At 35.3% G+C, this 21,691-nt stretch overlaps 1 protein-coding gene and 1 pseudogene across 1 annotated transcript; both read left to right on the top strand.

The window, feature by feature from the left end:
- Positions 1–4,374: 4,374 nt before the first annotated feature.
- LOC124959270 (olfactory receptor 4C15-like) lies at positions 4,375–5,307 on the top strand. Its single transcript, XM_047517828.1, has one exon. The coding sequence runs from the start codon at positions 4,375–4,377 to the stop codon at positions 5,305–5,307; it is 933 nt and encodes a 310-aa protein (XP_047373784.1).
- A 14,887-nt stretch (positions 5,308–20,194) lies between these two features.
- On the top strand, positions 20,195–21,137 carry LOC124959269 (olfactory receptor 4C15-like; annotated as a pseudogene).
- The last annotated feature ends 554 nt before the right edge of the window (positions 21,138–21,691 follow it).

The following is a 21,691-nucleotide window of genomic DNA, read 5'->3' as shown; positions in this document are numbered from 1 at the left end:
GACATCAAATGCATTTTGTGCACATATGTGTGTGTGTGTGTGTGTGTGTGTGAGAGAGAGAGAGAGAGAGAGAGAGAGAGAGAGAGAGAGAGAGAGAGGGAGGGGGGAATTTACAATTAGTTGGGTACTCCAAATGATGAACATGGAATATTATTCTAAATATGTAGATATTTATTCTTACTTCTTAATTAATTTTTTAATTATCCATTTTTAATAGACACATGGTGATTATAGATAAGGGAACAATTTGATCAGATCAAGGTAATTGGCATTATCTGTCACCTCAAACATTTATCTTTTATTTGAGTTAGAAAATTAAAAAAATCATCTCTAACAGCCTTTTAGAAATATGCAATGAATTGATTTCAACCCTGGTCACTGTACTTTGCTGTTCTTCCTATCCTGAGGCATCACTGTACCTTTTAACCATGCCCTGTCTATCTTCCCACTCCACTTTTCCCAGCCTCATAGAAATAGGATCTTACACTCTGCTTCTTTAAGATCTATTCTTTTAGCTTCCACATATATGTGACAACAGGTGGTATCTGTCTATGTCTGGCTTTTTTCAAGTGCATATTATTGTGTTACTTCTCTGACAGAGCTTTTCTGAGAGTATTCTCATTTATAATGTACTTGCTAATGTTTGTACCACTCTGACATTTCAGATTAAAGTGATTTTTTCAGATGCTATAGAAAAAACACAGACATATTAACATGCTAACCATAAGTCTTGCAGGATCAGTCACAGATTCATGAATACAGAATGTGACGTTCCCTATTTCCACAACATGCCACTAAAAAGCACAGAGAAAAATATTAAGGCCAAAAACAAGTGACTAAGCCACAGAATGGAGTTTTAGATTTTAACTCTATTTGCTGAATTGTTCCTATGTGCATTTGATGTCATAAGTAGCATTGGGTTCTGGCCTATGAATTTTTCAGAAAAATCTAAGTGGCTGAGCTCTGAACTGCTTTATTGCTGGCAGTTTGGGCTTTGTCTCTACCTTAAAATGAGCTAAACCATTGAGACAATGCAAGAGAAGACTCAGGCATTCATCTGGAAGTGAACCTGTGGAAACAAAGAATTTTTTTTCTCAAATTCTAGATGTATATTATATGTGTGTATATGTATTTATATATATATATATATGCAGATATCTGTCTTAAATATACATTATACATATAGAAGATTTAAAAGAGGAAAAGAGGAATTCAAAAAAGGAATCTAAAATCTGAGAGAATTTATTTCTGAATAATTAGACTGAATCAAAAATATAGTTCATTTAAATGAATTATAGGGAAGGTAATACAAATAGGATTTCATTGTTTTAATTGCAATAAAAATATTTAGACACAATGTATGTAAATGTAACTGGTAAGCACAAACACATATGTATGTAAATGAATCTGAAATTTACTGTTCGAGATATGATTACAAAACTATGATGACAGCCTTACTTCTAATCACTCTTTTAGGTGTGAATGTTATGTAGGTGTTTGAAAGTTAATAAAGAAATTGTATTTCTTTTATAATGGTCCTAAATTTATTTGTGCTGATAAAATTAGTAGAAAAAAAACAGTAGACAGTGTGCCTAGTTGTGCAAAGGGAAGCACACTTCTCCAAGTCACTGCCCCAGGAGATGATCCAGTGCCCACAGTTCATGCTGTGAGGGGCCATGAACAATCACAGATGCACCTCCAGCATATTTGAGGATATGGTTATCAGAAAGGAAAGACCACAGAACACAGATTCCACTGAAAGTTTTAATACTGATATTTGAAATTACTTTCATCGAGAAAAGAAGGGATTTGATTTGTTTACCTCCAACAACATTTTAATTACCCAATGATATTGCTTTTAGGCCACCCAGAAAAAAGGAAGTGGAGAGATAAGATTTATGTAATTATTAGATTAATTTAGGACCCTGTCTTCACCTTCCCACTCCATTTGGTTTTCATTGCACAATGAAGCATCTGAAGGAGGCATGGATACAGGCATGGATAACATATGCAGGTGCTACTATGGACATTCAGAAGTGTATGCATTTAAAAATACTATTTTTTCACAGCTAATGACCATTGACAGTTTGATGTTTATGACCTATCTGATTTCCAAAAGAAACCTACTGATTGACATTCTTATTAAACCATAAGCACAGTATAACCTGAGCCTTACAGAATTTTAAGGATTTTAAGTAACCTGATCCTTGTCATAGAACAAATAGAGGGATCTGGATTTGAACAGAGCTCTACACAACTCTGGTGTTGATGTTCTCACTCACTTGCTTTCTTTGTCTTTCCTGCTTTGGTCTAGACTAAGATCTACACTGTTAGATGATGGATTGCTATCCTTTAATCTGTAATCAGTAGTTTCCAACTGATCCAATGAACTACCAGAGTTTCTTTTATATTACTGTTTTCTTGTAAATGACTATGGAGTTCAAAGTACAGATATTCATCAAAAATAAACTGTGAACAAAATGCAAATGATTACTTTAAGATAAGTAAGTGAATATTAATTTATAGAAATAAAAATTAACTAACTAAAAATTTTAAATTGCTCTGCTTACTCTAAATGGGAGTCATGAAACTCTGTTCATTTTTTATTCTCATATAAAACTCATTATCCATTGATTTTTTCATCCTTATACACACACACACACACACACACACACACACATTTTAATGAATTCAAATGAATTTTCCTGTTCTTGTATATGTACATCATAATGAATCTCACCAACATGTACATCCATAAGAATGGGGCATTAATAACAAGAAGACATATTTCATGCTTGTATAATTCTATCAAAATGAATTCTACTGTCAAGTATCAGTAAAAAGAACCAATAAGATTATATATATGCACATATATATGTGGAAAATTTTATGTGAATGCACACATATAATATTTCACTGATACATTTTGGTTGTGCATACAGGTAAGGGCACATAATTCTCTGAAACTTTATCTAGGGACTGTGATATTAAGAGTACAAGTAGTTATCTGTATGAATCATAGAGGAGATTTCTCCAGGCAAGGCACTGACTTCTTTAAGTGAACCTATAATAACTACAATGGGTAAAGGTCCATCAGCATAAGCAACCTTTGCACACTTCCAAATTTGACCTTTTGTGACAACCCTGGGAGATGAACAGGTAAGTTATAAATGAAAATCTCTTCCTGACAAGAAAGCCTCATCAGTTTGCAAATTTTATCTTGAGTTATCCCTGTTGTAGTAAACACTGGCTAAAGATTAAGACTCTGGATGTGGCTGACAGCTAGCATTCTCTTCCTCACCTATGTGGTTGTTGCTGGTTTGCATGTTTAGGGGATTGGCCATACATTCTCATTCCCCATCATTTGTTGGGTTTCCATCATCAAGGTGCCTCATTCAAACATGAACAAAGAACCATAGGCTTCAAGGATTACAACTGAAGAGAAATTCTAGAAAGATCAGTCTGTACCAAACTGCATATTGAGAAAGAAAAATCCCCAGATCATTTCTTGTTGATCCAAGGTAAAGGATTTGTTGTGGGGACAGAGGTGCTGTCCGTGACATTCTGTAGCAATCATCTGTTGTTTGGTTGAACAAAGGGTTGTTAAGCTTGTGTTCCCCATTAGTAAAATTGGGATGATAGCACCTAACAAAGACTGGCTTCTAGTGAGCCCTAAGCCATGGCTGGGCCTTGAATACATCAGAAGGACACCCAGGATTAGGCATCATTAACTTGTTAATGTGTATTAGAGCTGGACATGAATCCTCCTCTTACAAAAAGAGTAATGAATTAATTAATTTAAAGACCAATTCACTTCAGATTTTAAACAACTAATGGAGGAATAGTCATTATTTTTGAGACTCTCTTAAAGTACGTGCTTTTCTCCTTCATTTTATAGAGGAGACTGTTTCCAGATGATTATTCAGGTAGTAACCACTGTTGTATGCCCATGACAAGCAAAGTTAATAAATCACAGTCCCTTCTCTTATATTTGTGCTCAGTTTCAGAATGGTTCTCAATAATTTGCCCTGGAAGTCACCATTAAATGATCAACATGATGCACTATTACAGAAACTACTCTTCTTTAACACATGTGGATGCTTACCCCTTATTAAAACTCTGACATTTTGAAGTATTCACTTGTTCCTCCCAATCTTTATTTTTTCAGACCTCTGTTACCTTCAAATATATCTAATTTTGTGTTGTTAAAGATAATAACTCAGTAAGTAGTACTCATAATAACAATACAATACTCATGGAAGCCATCAACATGTTGTTGATTGCAATATTATGAACTGATCTGATGACACTGTTTTTTATCATACTTGCAGATTTACATGATCACTGTTATATTTTCACCCTTCCTTGTAAATCATGCAAAACCAAAGCTTCATAACTGAATTCATCTTTGTGGGGCTTTCACAGGATCCTACTGTTCAGAAGATACTATTTGTTGTGTTTTTATTGGTCTACATTGCAACTATTGTGAGCAACATGCTGATTATAGTGACCATCCTCTGCAGCCCAGCACTGCTGGGATCCCCCATGTATTTCTTTCTGGCATTCCTGTCCTTAAAAGATGCAGGTTTCTTCTCGGCCTTCACACCAAAAATGATTGTGGACTCCCTGTACAAGCAGAAAACCATCTCTTATAAAGGATGCATGATTCAACTTTTTGCTGGACACTTCTTTGGTGGGGCAGAGATGATTATCCTCACAGCTATGGCCTACGACTGCTATGTGGTCATTTGCAAGCCCTTGCACTACTCTTTCATCATCAACTGGAGGCTATGTGTCATTCTGGTAGGGGTGTCATGGACAGGGGGATTTCTGCATTCCATCATACAAATTTTCTTTACTTTCCAGCTGCCCTTTTGTGGGCCTAATGTCATTGACCATTTCATGTGTGACTTGTACCCATTACTGAAGTTTGCATGCACTGACACTCACATCCTAGGCCTTCTGGTGATCACCAACAGTAGATTAATCTGCATCATCAACTTCTGCTTGTTGCTTCTCTCTTATGGTGTTATCCTGTTCTCCCTGAGAACACACAGTGCTGAAGGGTGGAGGAAAGCTCTGTCCACCTGTGAATCTCACATTACTGTGGTGGTTTTGTTATTTGTGCCATGCATATTTATATATGTATGGCCTTCATCTTCCTTTCCCTTTGACAAAGTAGAAGTAGTTTACATCATCCTAACTCCCTTGCTCAATCCTTTGGTTTATACTTTGAGAAATAAGGAAGTGAAAAATGCTATAAGGAAAGTGTGGAATAGTTTGTTGGCTTTATTTAAAGAAAAATAAAATACTGTACTGTGGAGAGCAGATGAGCCTCTGTTCATCAGGTGACCCTGCTGGGTCAGCAAAAAGCCAAGCCCTAGAAGCATTCCTTGTTAAATGCAAGGATGCTCTCAGCATTGACTCTCACCTCTGGTACTAGCAGTTATCACAAGTCCAAGGAAAATGGGTCTCCTCGATACAGCAGGATAGTAGCAGAATGTTCTTAGGACCACAACAGTAGGAAAGGTGCCAAAAGTGTTTCTAGCTCTATAACTTTTTAGTGAACAATAAACCTCTGAAAACTTACAAGCCTTGACAATTTACACTGTCCCTGTAGTTTAACATCCTGATTGTGAGACCCCATAGGACAAACTTGGACAGATTCTCCATCAGAGTGCAGTGTTGCACTTGACCCAGGTTTTCATAAAAATATCTCTGAATCTTCTTTTTCTCTGTGGTTTTCTTCATCTTCTGTCTCTCCTACTTGAGAATCCTTAGTTGATGTTGTGGGGGTCACAGAATAGTACCAAAAGTATAATGTAAAAAGTAAGAGTATTTATTTAGATAACTGGTTTATCAGGTGTCCTTCTTTGGAAAGAGATTACATAATTCTAATTAGAAGGCAATAACATGCCAGGGATTTAAAATTCATGTTTTCATTTTGAGATCACCCTTCCCTTTGAATTTACAACTCAATACTCATATATGTAAACTAAAGATAGTTCAATTAAGACTTTTTGAAATTTGTCTTATAAAATGGAAGCGATTTAATGCATCAGAATGATTTTCATTCCTAAAAGTTTTGAAAAAACAAAAAAACACTTCTGGAAGAAAATATTAGAAATCAAGGAAAGAAATATAAAATTTGATGTGAAAAGATACAATTTTCTGATACTACTATTAGTGATTCTAATATAAAACCTCCCAAGACTTAGGAAACTCAGAGAAGAGCTTTCCAGTCACCTGCATTTTTTCACTGGGTCCATTAATGTCTGTTGGAATTTGAGTTATTTCTTGAATTTTGAGAGATAGAATCTGATTGGTCCAATCCTACCTATGGGGTGGTCCCCTTGGGTCAAGACCACTGTTAGCACAAAACGACTGGACTGGATACAAACTTCACAGATCTGCACAACTATTACCCAGGAAATGGAGTGACACCTCTGAAGGACCACTTTCCTGGTTGAAAATGAGCCATTGGCCCAAGGGGGCACCTGTGCTTATGTAGGTGACACTGAGAGGTGACTTAATTAATGAGCTTGTCAGTTTGGGAAACTTAGGAACTTGGGGTTTGCTTATTGGGTGAGATGGATGGTGTCTATGGTCAATGGTCAGTTTGGACACTCAAGAAACAGATTTGTGAGAATTTGAAAATTTGTTTTCACTGGGAAATACTTTTTACTTGGAGAAGAATGGAGGGTCTTGAGTCAGTATTCAGTGCTTATGTCTTTCTCTTCAGGGTCACATTGTATTGTCACTGAGCAAGGATTTACGTGGGGAAGTATCAATGTGTTGACTTCCTTTGTAGGGATTGTTTTGTCACTGGGAAAGAGTGAACTGGGAATGGATAAATACCATCAATGTGCTGCTTTTCTCTTCATTCCCTCTTCCCAGGCTACACCATTGTGTGGTTTGTCATGTTCCATACTTCAAAACCACCTTACATCAATAGGCTCTGAGAGAGTAGGTGAGGAAATTCCACAGGGGGATCAGCAATGAGAGTCTCTCATTTTAGTACAAACAAAAGCAACTCCTGAAAAACACACTACTAGTAACCTCAAAGCTCAAAGCTATAGATATAGTGAGCACACTTTCCTCACACTCCCATGGGGGGAACAGAACCGAGAGAAACCAGGTGTAAAAGCAGATTTTCTAAAGATTATTAATTACAGTTACTGGCTTATTTTCATCTTCTTGACTTAATATACCCAAGTGCAATTCTTTCATTTGTGTATTTACCAATAAAGAGATGATTCAAATTTAGAAACTTATTTGGTGGTCATTTCTATGTTTAATTAGTCTCAGGTTGTCAAGTGTTGGGGGATCAATGTATTAATAATTATATATTAAATTTTCCCTTGACAAATCAACACTGAAAACATGCCAGTGGATTACTGTGGGCAAATTATCTTTTTTTCCTCTCTTTTCATTTTACTTGCCACCCCAAAGTAAAAGAGTTTATGATATTAGTCTTAATTGTTATAATTGACATGCAAAAGATATATATAATTTCATTGATAACCAATGAAAAAGTCCATGAAAGATTAAATTGTGAGTCTAAAACATCACCTAGACTATGTGGGTGCTCAGCAGACCAAGATTTTGACAAGGCTTAGACATGTGTTTACCTTTCTTCACATCAGCCATTTGTCAAATCAGAGGTAACTTCTTCATGTACTTTCACTTCGTAGGTCTTAGTATTTAATTTCATTTATTCCTAAAAACTAACTCAAGAAGTGTGGATCTGCTAGATTGGCTCAAATTGCTTTATGAATTGTGAAGTCAAGATTTGAAATGAAGCTGTAAAGTGAAGCACTATTCTGGCCAGATTGCACTGATCAACACCAACCATTTAATGTCTACTCCATCATATGATCAGTTTCAAACTTTTTAAAGTTATTTTAATGGTCAACATTTTATTGTGGACTCTGCATATATATACAAGGGAAAAATCCACTAATATTCAGTTGAGGGATAGATGACAAAAAAAAGGCACCTACTAAACATTTGTCATTCCCACTCACTTGGGAGTAGATCAAAATTCTCTTCAAAATGACTGTTGCTTTAACTTTCCATTTTCTTTTCCATGTAGGTTGTCTTAGGCATGATGAAGCACATCCCAATGCTTTTAGCTTTTAGGCAATCTAACTGCTATGCATCTCATCATGAATATTTAGTCTGTAAGTCTCCATGACATTTACAATGAAAACCAAGAATATCTCACCCAAAGAGAAAGAGATTTTTGTCTGCCATTGAACTAGTGTGCGACATTTTATATGGAATTTATGAGTAACAAATACTGTGCAAAGCTTGTTTTTCTATATGTGATAAAAAAATGATCCTCTTAAAGTTGGGGAAAGATGTTAAATTTTTATTTTTATATTCACAGATAATGCTCAATAGTAAGCTCTTCTGAGCCTTCAATGAGAAACAAATTGGCAAGTCCAGGGCCACTGATTGATGGTACTTGGAAGCCCTCATGCCAGTCTTTATTTTATGGGAACCACCATGAGTCAGTTTGTATATTTTGCCCTGAATTACTGAATGCAGGGAACAGAATGATGGATGTCATTCAGTAGGTGTCTGGCATCTGAAAAGGCATAGCCTCTTCATTGTGGATAATTTCTAAGTCCAATTGTATACAACTTAGGTAAGAGAGAGAGAGAGAGAGAGAGAGAGAGAGAGAGAGAGAGAGAGAATGAGAATTCAGTTAAATAATTCTGAGTGACTTTTCTACTTTGGTAATGACATAATATTGAAAATCTGCTATGATTTTTTATGCATACAAATTTTATACTTGCTTAATGAAAAGTTATCTAAATTGCAAAATCTCACTTTAAAGGCTTACCTAGATAACCTGTTTCCAGGTTTTGTTATTGTTTTTCTGTTTGACTATGGCATTAGAATCTGTCTAAATGTAAATTTCAATAAAACACATTAGTCTTTTTATTTCCATTATAGCTTGGTTTCAATTTTCTCATCCAAAATGTCTTTACTCCTCTGATATTTTTTATATCTCTGAATATGAACCTTTCACAACCAAAGATTTATTTTATTATTATTTTTATTTATACCAACATTGAAGATGCCATGCACTTTTAATTCATTTTGTTTTTTATATTTACTAAAGTTATTTGCATATTTCATTTATACTTTCTCATCTTTGTGAAAAAATCTAGGATGATCTAAGATACCAATATAAATTATGTGACTCAGCAAAGGAATTTTGTGTTTTAAAGCAGTTGTACAGACATCTGTATTATAAGTAAGTGAAAAACCAAAATCAATATTTTGAATAATGAAATTTTCCTCCTGGAAAGCCAGGGCTAACAATCACAATGAATGTAATTACCCCAGTTGTACACTGTGCACAGCCACATCTTTTCTATACTTTGTGCACATTGTATAATCTAGCCATCCCAGCTAGGTATTAGCCATCTAATACCTAAAAGTAGGCATTAGAATCATTTATGTTTTACAGGGGAAGATCAAGGGACTGGTTGAGTGACAGGTCCCTGGTGAGCAGTGGGGTGTGGTTTGACAGGAGACAGTGTGACTTCAGACTATGTACTGATCACTGAGTTAACACACTTCATAGTCTGGTTGTATCTGCGTGTTTCAGAATCTAGTTGAGAACTTAACTATCTGAATTGAAGTTTGCATAATTTTAAATTATCTGACCGATCACTCCTCCTGCTGATTTCAGTGTGTGGTTGCAGGGCTGTGGACACCATCAACAAATATCACACCACTGAATGCAGTTATTAAATCCATAGACTCTGGTTGTGATGGTCCTTTAGTGTCTCAACCTTTCTCATGAATCACTTAAATATGGCATTTTTACCTCTTTATTGTATACAAATGGGGTACAAATTTTCATTTCTCTGTTTGTACATGAAGTAGAGTCACACCATTTGTATAATCATGCATATATATAGGGTCCTAATGATTGTCTCATTCCATTATCTTTCCTATCCCCACTCCCTCCCCACCACTCATTTCCCTTTACACAATCCATCCTTCCTCCATTCTTCCACTACCCACCCCCATTCATCATTCACTTATCGGAGAAAACATTCAACCTTTTTGTTTTGGGGATTGGATTATCTCACTTATCATGATATTTTCCAGCTCCATCCATTTATCTCCAAATGTCACAATTTTATTCTTCTTTATGACTGAATAATATTCTATTGTGTATACATACCACAGTTTCTTTATCCATTTATCTATTGAAGGGCATCTAGGTTGGTTCCACAATCTAGCTATTGTGAATTGAGCTGCTATAAACATTGATGTGGCTGTATCACTGTACCATGGGGTGATTTTAAGTCCTTCGAGTATTAACCGAGGAGTGGGATAGATGGGTCAAATGGTGATTCCATTCGAAGTTCTGCAAGAAATCTCCATACTTGTGTTTTACTCTATTTGGTTTCTGGAATTGAGAAAAATTTGCCTGATGTACATGGATGCACCACTGTTTGGGGCATAAATATTTATGATTGTATGTCTCACTGATTTCATGCTTCCCTTAAGCATTATGAAATGTGCTTCTTTATCCCTTATGACTAACTTTGGCTTGAAGTCCACTTTATCTGATACAAGGATGGAAACCTCCACTTTTTTACTGAGCATGTGTGCATGGTATGTTTTATCTCATCTTTTCACCTTAAGGCTGTGTCTTTTTCTATGAGATGAGTCTTTTGAGGACAGCATATTGTTGGACCTTTTTTGTTATACAGTCTGCCAGTCTATGTCTTTTGATTGATGAGTTTAGGCCATTAACATTAGGGCTATTATTAAATATGATTTGTGTTCCTGCTCACCTTGGCTTATTTTTAGTTCAAAACTTGAGTTGGTTTCTTCTTGCTTGGCTTTTCCTTTAGGGCATTTCCTCCCATTGTTAACTTACATCGTTGTTTTTCATTTCCTCCTGATGGAATATTTTACTGAGAATGTTCTGTAGTGTAGGCTTTCTACTTGTAAATTCTTTTAACTTTTGTATATCATGAAAGGATTTTATTTCATCATCAAATCTGAAGGTAAGTTTTACAGCATGTAAGATTCTTGGTTGGCATCCTCGTTCTTTCAGCGCTTGAAATATGTTCTTCCAGGCCTTTCTAGCTATTAGGGTCTGGACTGAGAAATCTACTGATATCCCTACTGGTTTCCCCCTATATGTAATCTGATGCTTTTCTGTTGCAACTTTTAAAATTCTTTATTTTGTATGTACCTTGGTGTGGATCTGTTGTAATTTTGTATATTTGGTGTCCTGTAAGCCTCTTGTATTTGATTTTCCATTTCATTCTTCAGGTTTGGGAAATTTTCTGATATTAGTTCATTGAATAGATTGTTCATTCCTTTGGTTTGTATGTCTGTGCCTTCCTCAGTTCTGATAATTCTTAAATTTTGTCTTTTTATGATATTCCATAATTTTTGGAGGTTCCATTTATGATTTCTTACCATCTTCTTTGTTTAGTCAATTTTATTTTCAAGATTAAATACTTTGTCTTCATTGTCTGAGGTTCTGCCTTTCAAGTGATCTAGTCTGTTGGTGAGGCTTTCTATTGAGTTTTTAATTTGGTCTATTGTGTCCTTCATTTCAAGGATTTTTTTTCAGAATCTCTGTGCCTTTATTGAAATGATCTTTTGCTTCCCGCCTTTGCTCTTTTAAATGTTTATTGGAGTGATCATTCATTGCCTGAATTTTCTGTTTTATCTCATATTGGGTTCATGGATCATTTTAATTATGTACATTCTAAACTCCTTTTCTTACTTTTCTTCTATCATGCTGTCACTGATTCTATTAATATAGCATCTTGACTTATTTGGGACACTTTCTTCCACTGTTTGTTCATGTTGTTCATGGATCTTCCTCTCTAGCAGTGCATATCTGAGATATTGTAGTTTCCCCTCTATAGGCTTATTGTGTCCCTGCAGGTTTCCAATACCTCACCTTCAAAGTGGAGATCAATATTAGCAGCGCACAATACAAACAATATTCAGTCTTATCCCAAATAGCTCCTATTAAGATAGTAACAGTATTGTGTAATAAACAGAGATGAGGAGTTTAATTATTATCTACCACATAAACAACTGGTTTGCAATAAGGTCCACAATTTCTAATAGTGTACAAAGAGGATGGAAGGGGTGAAGAATGTAATGTTAATGGGATAAGAAGTGAGTATATAGAGGTACTAGATTATAGGAACTGTGAAAGTAAAATGAAAAGAAGTTGGTCATTATCATGAGAAAATAGAGAAAGAGACTCCAATGAAACAGAAAAATACAGATTGAGAAAAATAATAAATAGAAAAGTTCAAATAATAGTAATAATAATAATATTAAAATTTACAACAAAACTGTAAAATACTATTCAAACCTCCCAGTCTTTAGTATCCTGATGCATTAAAGGTACTTGATAATGTGGAGGATGGGAGCTGCCCTAAATAAAGGTGGTAGGATCAGGGTCAGGGACAATCCATGATGGTGGGCAGAGGCATCCTTATACATTGGTAGATGGGGAGCCTCAGTATGGCTCCGAGTCTTTGCGTGGTTTGGTGGGTGGGCTTGGTGCATGGTCTGGCCAAGAGGTGCTGGAGATCAGTGAACTTGGACTGGGCCTGGGCCTGCAAGGTGCAGCACTGGAGATCTGCATGTGTGCAGGCTGCAAATTTGGCAATTTTTTAGAGTGTGAATAGATATAAAATTAGATAGGATGCAATATTTAGATATGAGAAAAGTAGAAAATTATTGGTGAGGGTCCTCCTGAGGGGGCTTAAGGAGCTATGTTCAAGTTTCCCCCAAACATCCTTTTCAATGCTATGTTCCTTTACATTAATTACATCTGCCATACCATCTTCCAAATAAATAAAAAGAGAAAAGTTCCTTTGATCTCCTCTGCAATTTGGTTTTTGTTTTTATAATTGTTTTATATGTTCGGTTTGAGATAAATGTAACATTTCAAATAATGCATACCCCTTCACATATTTTATATGAAATATTTTTCTTTAATAAGTACTCCTTGCCATAGTACATGTTTTCCACATAGACTGGTGGATGGATGGTTTATCACAGAACTCTCATTTTATATTTCATAGACACACAAACATATGGCCTGAATCCTGCAAGAGACAGTGCATTCTGTACCCTAATACCCAGTGCTATATTCATGAGTATGGTGGAATATGACAGCATTTTTAGATATAAACCCAAGAGAAATAAGAAAGAAAAACAGAAAACAAAATCTCTAATTGCTTGGGATGAAAGTTTTGCAGATACATGAGCAAGTAAAAAAAACACACAAAATTGTGTCTTGGCACATGATGCTGATGAATAATTTCTCTCTGGGGAGAACCAGACAGTAATTCTACAGGTGTATGACCTATGACCAAAGGCTTTTTAAAGTCCAGATGGAAATCCAGGAGGAACTTTTGTTTCTCTTTGTTTCTTTGTTCCCGAGACTGCTCTCAAGGAACAGTGGGGATATTTGACTGTAAGAGAGGCTCTTCCTCTCTACTTTAAGTGTTGAGCAAAGATTGTATATAGACATCACAATATGGGGCACACAAGTGAACTTTTCTCCATAGAGAACAGGAGAGGCCATCACTAAAATTTTCAAGGAACTGACATATGGTGAGATTTATCTTTTCACTTTTTGGATTTTCATAGATGGTTTCAAATTGTGATGCAGTGCTTAAAATTGTGAGTCATGTGGGAGAGCTGAAATCTGTGCACAGAATGAGTCTGTCAGCAACTGTGCACTTGGTATAACTGCATGACCTTTACAACCTCAGGATTCTCATGTAGAATGAGGATTATAAGATTAGCAAGGTCAAGGGATGTGGAAGTCCATACAATAATACAGGAGGAACAGACAGTGCATAGTTGACAGAATGAGTGTCCAATGAGCAGTGGCTCTTACAGGGCGTTGTTTTTGTGGGAGAGTTTTGGTGCACTGATAGCATCAAGCTTAATGAAATGAGACCCACTTTCTGATTTTTGTCTTCAAGGAATATCCAAACACTCAAAAACACATCAAAAACATATTTTTTGTGAGAGTAGTGGGGGAGAATTTCTATTTCATTGAGTGCAACACCCAGTGAATATGGAAGTTTGATCCAAATATGTAAATATTTTCATAACTTTTAATTAATTTTTTAGTGTCCATTTTAATAGACACAAGATGATTGTACTTATTTATGGGAAGAGATTGATCAGATCGGTAATCGGCATTATCTATCACCACAAACATTTATAATTTTTTTGACTTGGGAAAATATAAAATCTTCTCTACTAGCTTTTGGTTTAAAACCTGGTTATCTGAGGTAGAAGCTAAGATAGGCAGCACTTCACCAATTAACCATCCTCCAACCTCCTACCTCACTTTCCCCAGCCTCTAGGAACCATTATTCTACTCTCTACTTCTCTGGTATCTGCTCATTTCGCTTCCACATATAGTGAAAACAGGTCATTTGTTTGCTAATGTTTGCACTATTGTGATGGTTTAGAATAAAAAGTGGTGTTTCAGATGCTGTACAAAGAATACTGACATTTTAACATGGTAAACATAAGTCCTGCGGGACCAGTCAGATTCATTGATGAAGAAGGTAATCTCATTAATGTTATATTAGTAATATCACTAATATTCACAACATCACACTACTAAAAACACAGGGGAAAACATTAAGGTTAAGAAAGAGTGACTAAGTCACAGAATGGAGCCTTCAGATTTCAACTCTCTCTGCTAAATTGTCCTTGTGGGAATTGTTGTCATAAATAGCATTAGAGTTTTGCTTCAGAATTGTTCATAAAAATCTAAGTGATTAATCCCTGAACTGTTATAGTGTTTACTATTCTGTCTTCATCTCTACTTTAAAATGAGCTGAAGCATTGGCATAACAGAAGAGAAGTCTCAGGCATTCATCTGAAAGTGCACCTGTGGGAAAAAATAATTCTTTTCTCAAATTCCAGAAGCATATCACACACACACACACACACACACATATGTATGTGTATATATATATATATATATATATATATATATATACACATATACATATGTATCCATACACATACATATTTGAAAATTTATTTATATATACATTTTAACATTTAGAATAACGTTGAAGTAATATTGAATATTGAGGAGAACAAAAAGGACCTTGGATCTGAGCGAAGTTATCTTTTGTTGCTGAATAATACCCTGGATCAAAAATATGTTAAAAAAAAACTATAGCAGAAAGATCAATAGAATAGAATCAATATATCAATAGAATAGAGGAAAGATCAATAGAATAGAAATGGGGGAGGGTGAAGGGAAAGGAAAGGGGAAGCTCTAGAAATTGAATTAACACCAAATTGCATTCCATGCTTCTATATTTTTTGTAAAATGAATCTAATTTTTAACTAAAAGGAACCAAAGAAAATTGTGGTTCATTTAAAGAAATAACAGGAGACTAATTTCAAATAAGACTTTACTCTTTCAGTTTGCAATAACAATATTTAGAACAGTGTATGCAAATGGAACTGATATGTTCATATATGTATATGTAAATGCACATAAAATTTATTGTTGATATATAATTACTTAACAGTACCTTAATGGCAACCTTACTATTAATCTCTATTTTAGGTCTGAATGTCATATGTGTGTGTGTGTGTGTGTGTGTGTGTGTGTATATATATATATATATATATATATATATATATGAAAGTTAATGAAGAAATTTTATTTCTTCCTGAATTATGCTAAAAATATTTTGGCTGATAAAATTAACAGGAAGAAAACGTGGACTGTGTGCGTAGTTGTGCAAAGGGACGCAAAATCCTCAAGGTCACCACCCCAGGAGATGTGCACCCTCACAGTTCATGCAGTGCATGCTGTAAGGGGTCCTCAGCAATCTCATGTGCAACTCCAGCATATTCTAGGATATGGCTATTGAAAAGGAAATACCACAGAATGTTCTATGAAAAATACAGACACATTATGTGTCCACCTGTAGGAGAATGTGATTTTAGAACTGATATCAGAAAATGCATGAAGGGTGGGGAGGGGTGAGCCTATTGTAGGACCATTAGTGGAAAGCTTACAATGTCACAATTTTGATTAAAGATCCCCTGTTATGGTAGTGTGTAGCTTGCACCTTTGTAAATGAATTTTCCTCAAACCTCACATCCTCTTTCTGAACTGTTTTGATGATGAAGAGTCTTGTGTGGTGGTAAATTATGTGCAGTTATAAATATTGTCATCATAGTAACAAAATATTTATTGCAAATTAAAAGAGTATACCATTGTAATATTTTATCTTCTGGATGTTAAAACTATATTTAAAGTAGCAATATGAATGGGGGAGGGGAGTTATGAAGGGTTTTTATTTCTTCCTTAACATGTTGCAGAATGTTTGAACTTCTATTTCCTTATATCATTAATTATGGTTTTATTCATTGCATCATGTGATATTAATGCCATGGTGTGACTTCTTTCTCATTGAATATCTGAGTTGTGTTTTTGTTTTTTAGAATACTTCAGCATTTTCCATTATAAAAGTTTCCCATGTTATTTCCATTTCATTAAGTACTTTTCTGATTTGGATAATTAGTAGAATGAATACAGACATAATTCTGGAAGTATTTGCCAATTCATTTTCAAAAGGATTACATTTTAAAAGAATTTTTTATTATAATTGATAACCTTGTGATTCATTTAGTCCTTTACTTCACTTTATGTATGTTTGTGCTGCTGCAAAATAGTGACATCAGTATTTCTTATATTCCTTTTGACTTCCACTGTGAAGCCCATGTTCATAATTCCTGTGTTTCCAGCACTGTGTTCAGGCAGCTTGAGGCACAGGGCTTTGTTTAATGGCCCATTGCTGTTAGACAGAGGCTGGAATTGTAATTATATGATAGTAAAAAGCGGTCACTGTTTTTCTACCTATTAACTTTTATTTTGGAATAGTTTTAGATTAACCAAAGAGTTATATAAAATTTCTTTAAAATTCCTGTAGAATTGTCAATTAGCTTTAATACTATTGGTTTACATTATCATGGGTATATTTGTCAATGTATGAAATGAACATAGGTACATTTTTATAAGTAAATGGCATATTTTACTCATATTTCAATAATTTTGCCACTATTGTCCTTTAGCTATCTCAGGATTCAATGCAAGCCAACAACTGATTAAGATAATTAGAATTTAATGATTTAAAATTCTTAAACCTTGTGATCATGAACCATGAGACACAGCATATTCTCCACGTCAGATATTTAACAGTAATTTCAAGAATTACTTTCATTTGGGAATAAAGGGATTGTTTCATTTACATTCAGCAACATTTTAGTTATGCAGTGGTATTGCTCTTAGAACATCCAGAAAACAGAAGTGGAGAGATAAAATGTCTGTAATTATTAGATTAATTTAGGATCCTGTCTTCACCTTCCCATTCCATTTGGTTTTCTTTCACAGTGATGCATCTGAAGGAGGCATGGACACAGGTGGATCTGAGTCCACAATAACATAATCAGGGGTTACTAGGGACATTCAAAATGCAGTGCATTTCAAAATGTTATTTCTTCCTGCTAATAAACACCTGTGTTTTTATGTTTATGACCTTATCTAACTTGCACAAGAAGCCTATTTATAGACATTAGACCCTAAGTAGAAGAAGTATAACCAGAACTTTAGAGAATTTTAAGTAACCTGATCCATGCCATAGAACAAACAGAAGGATCTGAACTTGAACCCAGGTTTACACTATCTGGCACAGATGTTATCACCCATTTCCTTTCTTTGACTTTCCTGCTTTTATCCTAGGGCAAGATGAACCCTGCTGGATGATATACTACTGTTCTTAATTCTGTAATAAGTGGTTTCCAATGGATCCAATGAACATTCAGAGTTTGTTTTATATTGTATTCATTTACGTTGCTGTAAAGTTGGTATTACAGATGTTGGTGACCTGAGAACACAATTAAAACCATGGCTTTAAAGAAATCAAACAAATAAATATTAATTTACACAAATACATATTATTTTGTTGTAAAAATTTTTGTTTCTTCTTACTCTGAATAGGAATCACAAACACTGTTGAGTTTTATTCTCATATAAACCCTTATATTTCAATTCATCTTTTTAAAATAAACATATATACATATAAATGTAGAAAAGTTTATATGGACACTCAAATATGCTATTTCATTGATACATTTCAGTTATACCTACAGAATGACACTTTCATTCATTCTTTGAAGCTTATTCATTTTCTTTTGATAAATTATGAATGACTTATTTTTCAAATTTTTTTAATTTATCTTTTAAGTTTTTACAGACTGCGTTTTGATCCATTGTTTACAAATGGGGCACATCAGTTTGTTTCTGTGGTTGTTCACGATGTAGATTCATACCATTTGTGTAATCATACATGTACATAGGGTAATGATGTCTGTCTCATTCCACCATTTTTCATACCCCCCCATTTCTTTCTACATAATCTGAAGTTTCCCCATTCTTCTCTCACTCACCACACTCCACTTATTTCTTTGAGGCAGTAACTATTTGTGGGCTTAGGTCTAGAGTTCAAGTAATTACCTGGCTGATTTTTGTGATGTAGCTTTCTGCAGGCAAGGCAACTGGCTTCTTTAAGTAAGTTCATAATAACTACAAACTGGTAAAGGTCCATCATCATAAGCAGCAATTCCACTCTTTCAAATTGCATCCTCATGATAAGCATTGGAAATGAGATAAATGAACATCTCTGTGTGACAACAAAGCCTTATCAATTTGAAACATTTATCCGTAGTTATACTTGATGAGTGTGGGTCATGTTGTAGTAAGCAATGGCACATGATTAACTAAGCCTCTAGCCTCTGACTGACAGTTAACGTTCTCTTCCTTACCTATGTGGTTGCTGCTGGTTTGCATGTTTAGGGAATTGGCCATACATTCTCTTTCCTCATGATTTGTTTATTTTCCTTCATCAAGGTGCCCCATTCAAACATGATCAAAGAATCAGAGGCTTCAAGGTTTACAAGTCAACAAAAATTCTAGAGACATCAGCTTGCAGTAAGTCCGTGCTGGAAAAGAAATATTTCGATCCTTTTCCTATTGATCCACGGGAAAGGACTTGGGCCTGGGAATAGAGGTGCTTTGTGTGACATCCCATATCAAGCATCTGTTATTTGCTTGGACATAAGGTCTTTAAACTTGAGTTTCCAATTGGTAAAATGGGATGGTAACAGCTAACACAGACTGACTTTTGAACAATGAAACTGAGCAATAGTTAGTCTTGAATTCACTCAGGGATCATGATAACACTCAGGAGTTATCATGATAAATAACAATATTAATAAAATCTATATATGTTTCATGGATTTAATAAATCTGGAACTTTCCCATAAAGTCTCCTTTGAAAAATTATGAGTTAATTCACTTACAGGCCAATTCACTTCAGATTTTTTAAGAAACACAGCAGGAGTAGTCATAATTTTTGAGTACCACTTAAAGTTCATGTTTTTCTACTTTTTATAAATAAATCTGTGTTTTCATGTTCATTCCAGGCATGGTTAATCACAGTCCTTCTGTAGTTTCATAACAGTTCCCAATCATTTGTCCTTGAAGTCACTGTTAAATTATCAATATCACTTGAAAAAAGAAACTATTCTTCTTCTATAACCTATGAATGCTTTACTTTCCCCTTATTAAACCTCTAGCATTTTGAAGTATTCTGTGATTCATCGCTACCACAATTTTTCTGACTGCTGATAACTACATTCCCCAAATTTCTCATTTTTGTTCTCAGTGTTAATAACTCAATAAGCAGTACTCATAATAAAATAAAATACTCATAAGGAGTCTGGCATGTGGATATACTCCTGTAATTCCAGAGGCTCAGAAGTTTGAGGCAGGTCAATCGCAAGTTCAAAGTTGGCTTCTGCAACTTAGCGAGATTTTGTCTCAAAAAAAAAAAAAAAAATAGAGAAAGCTGGGGATGGGTCTTAGCAGTTATGCACCACAAGGTTCAATTGCAGGTAAATAAAGAAACAAAAAAACAAAAAAAACCTTCATAAGTCATTAGTATATAACAGTTTGGTGATGTGACTATTACTATTAAAACAAGTTTGATGCAATTTTGTAAATTCTACTTGCAGAGCCGCATCATCAGTTTGATATTAACCGTTTTGTAACATCATGGAAAACCAAAGCTTCATCACTGAGTTCGTCTTCATGGGGTTTTCACAGAATCCTACTATTCAGAAGAATATTATTATTTGTTGTGTTTTTGATGGTTTACATTGCAACTGTTGTGGACAACATGCTGATTGTAGTGACTATCTCTGCAGTCCTGCACTGCGGGGCTCCCCCATGTACTTCTTTTTGCAGTCCTGTCCTTCGTGGATGTGTGCTACTCCTCTGCTATCACACCAAAGATGGTAGTGGACTCCATTCATGAAAGGAAGACCATCTCTTACAATGGATGCATGATTCAACTTTTTGCTGAACACTTCTTTGGTGGGGCAGAGGTGATTATCCTCACAGCCATGGCCTATGACTGCTATGTGGCCATTTGCAAGCCCTTGCACTACTCTTCCATCATGAACTGGAGGCTTTGTGTCATTCTAGTGGGGGTGTCCTGGACAGGAGGCTTCTTGCATTCCATCATCCAGATTCTCTTTACCTTCCAGCTGTCCTATTGTGGGCCTAATGTCATTGATCATTTCATGTGTAACATGTACCCATTACTGAATCTTGCCTCACTGACACCCACATCCTAGGTTTTCTGGTGATTGCCAAGAGTGGATTAATCTGCATCATCAACTTCTCCTTGTTGCTTGTCTCCTACGGTGTTATCTTGTTCTCTCTGAGAACACACAGTGCTGAAGGGAGAAGAAAAGATCTGTCCACCTGTGGATCTCACATTACTGTTGTGGTTTTGTTCTTTGTCCCATGCAAATTTATTTATACACGACCACCATCTCCATTCTCTTTTGATAAAGAAGTGGAAATGTTTTACACTGTTTTTACTCCCTTGCTCAATACTTTGGTTTATACTCTGAGGAACAAGGATGTGAAAAATGCCATGAGGAAATTGTCAAAGAGAATGGAGATGGTGGTCGTGTATAAAAATACATGATTAAAAATAATATATTACAATGTTATGGGTCAGGTATATGGACAATGATCAAACAGACTCCATTTTAGCCTAAGACTCCATGTCATGTAGAAAATGCTTCTTCCATGAGAAAACTCTGCCTCTATACCCATCAACAGTTGCTGAGTATAGCATGTTTGGCAACACAAAAGAGCAATTTTTATACAATGTGATATTGTTGTCCCTCTGGGTTCCATTGTTCTTGGGCAGTGTACCATAACATTTGTTTAAATGTTAGTAACCATTCTCTGATTGTCACAGTAGCACCACTTATGATTTAAGTATTGACAAGCTTTACTTGTGGTATAAAAGGTGGTATTCTAACACTTGGAGTGGGTGGAAGGGTGTAGACTTGCAACCTGCCCCTCCTTCCCTCCAGTTGGTGAATCTGGATGGTCAGCTAATGAATAAATGGTTCCATCTCCTGCTTTAAGATTGACTCAGTGATTTATTTAGATCTCACCATAGCAACAGTACAAAAAATATAGAGTGTAAAGAAGGAAGTGTTTAGGCACAATTTTTGGCATCTTTCTTAA

Source organism: Sciurus carolinensis, chromosome 11, assembly GCF_902686445.1.
Source record: "Sciurus carolinensis chromosome 11, mSciCar1.2, whole genome shotgun sequence".
NCBI lineage: Eukaryota > Metazoa > Chordata > Mammalia > Rodentia > Sciuridae > Sciurus > Sciurus carolinensis.
Note: the sequence above shows the minus strand (reverse complement) of the source record. Positions and strands in the feature narration are given on the sequence as shown.

Excerpts from the sequence above, each read along its gene's own strand:
- LOC124959270 (XM_047517828.1), top strand. The coding sequence starts at position 4,375 with ATGCAAAACCAAAGCTTCATAACTGAATTCATCTTTGTGGGGCTTTCA.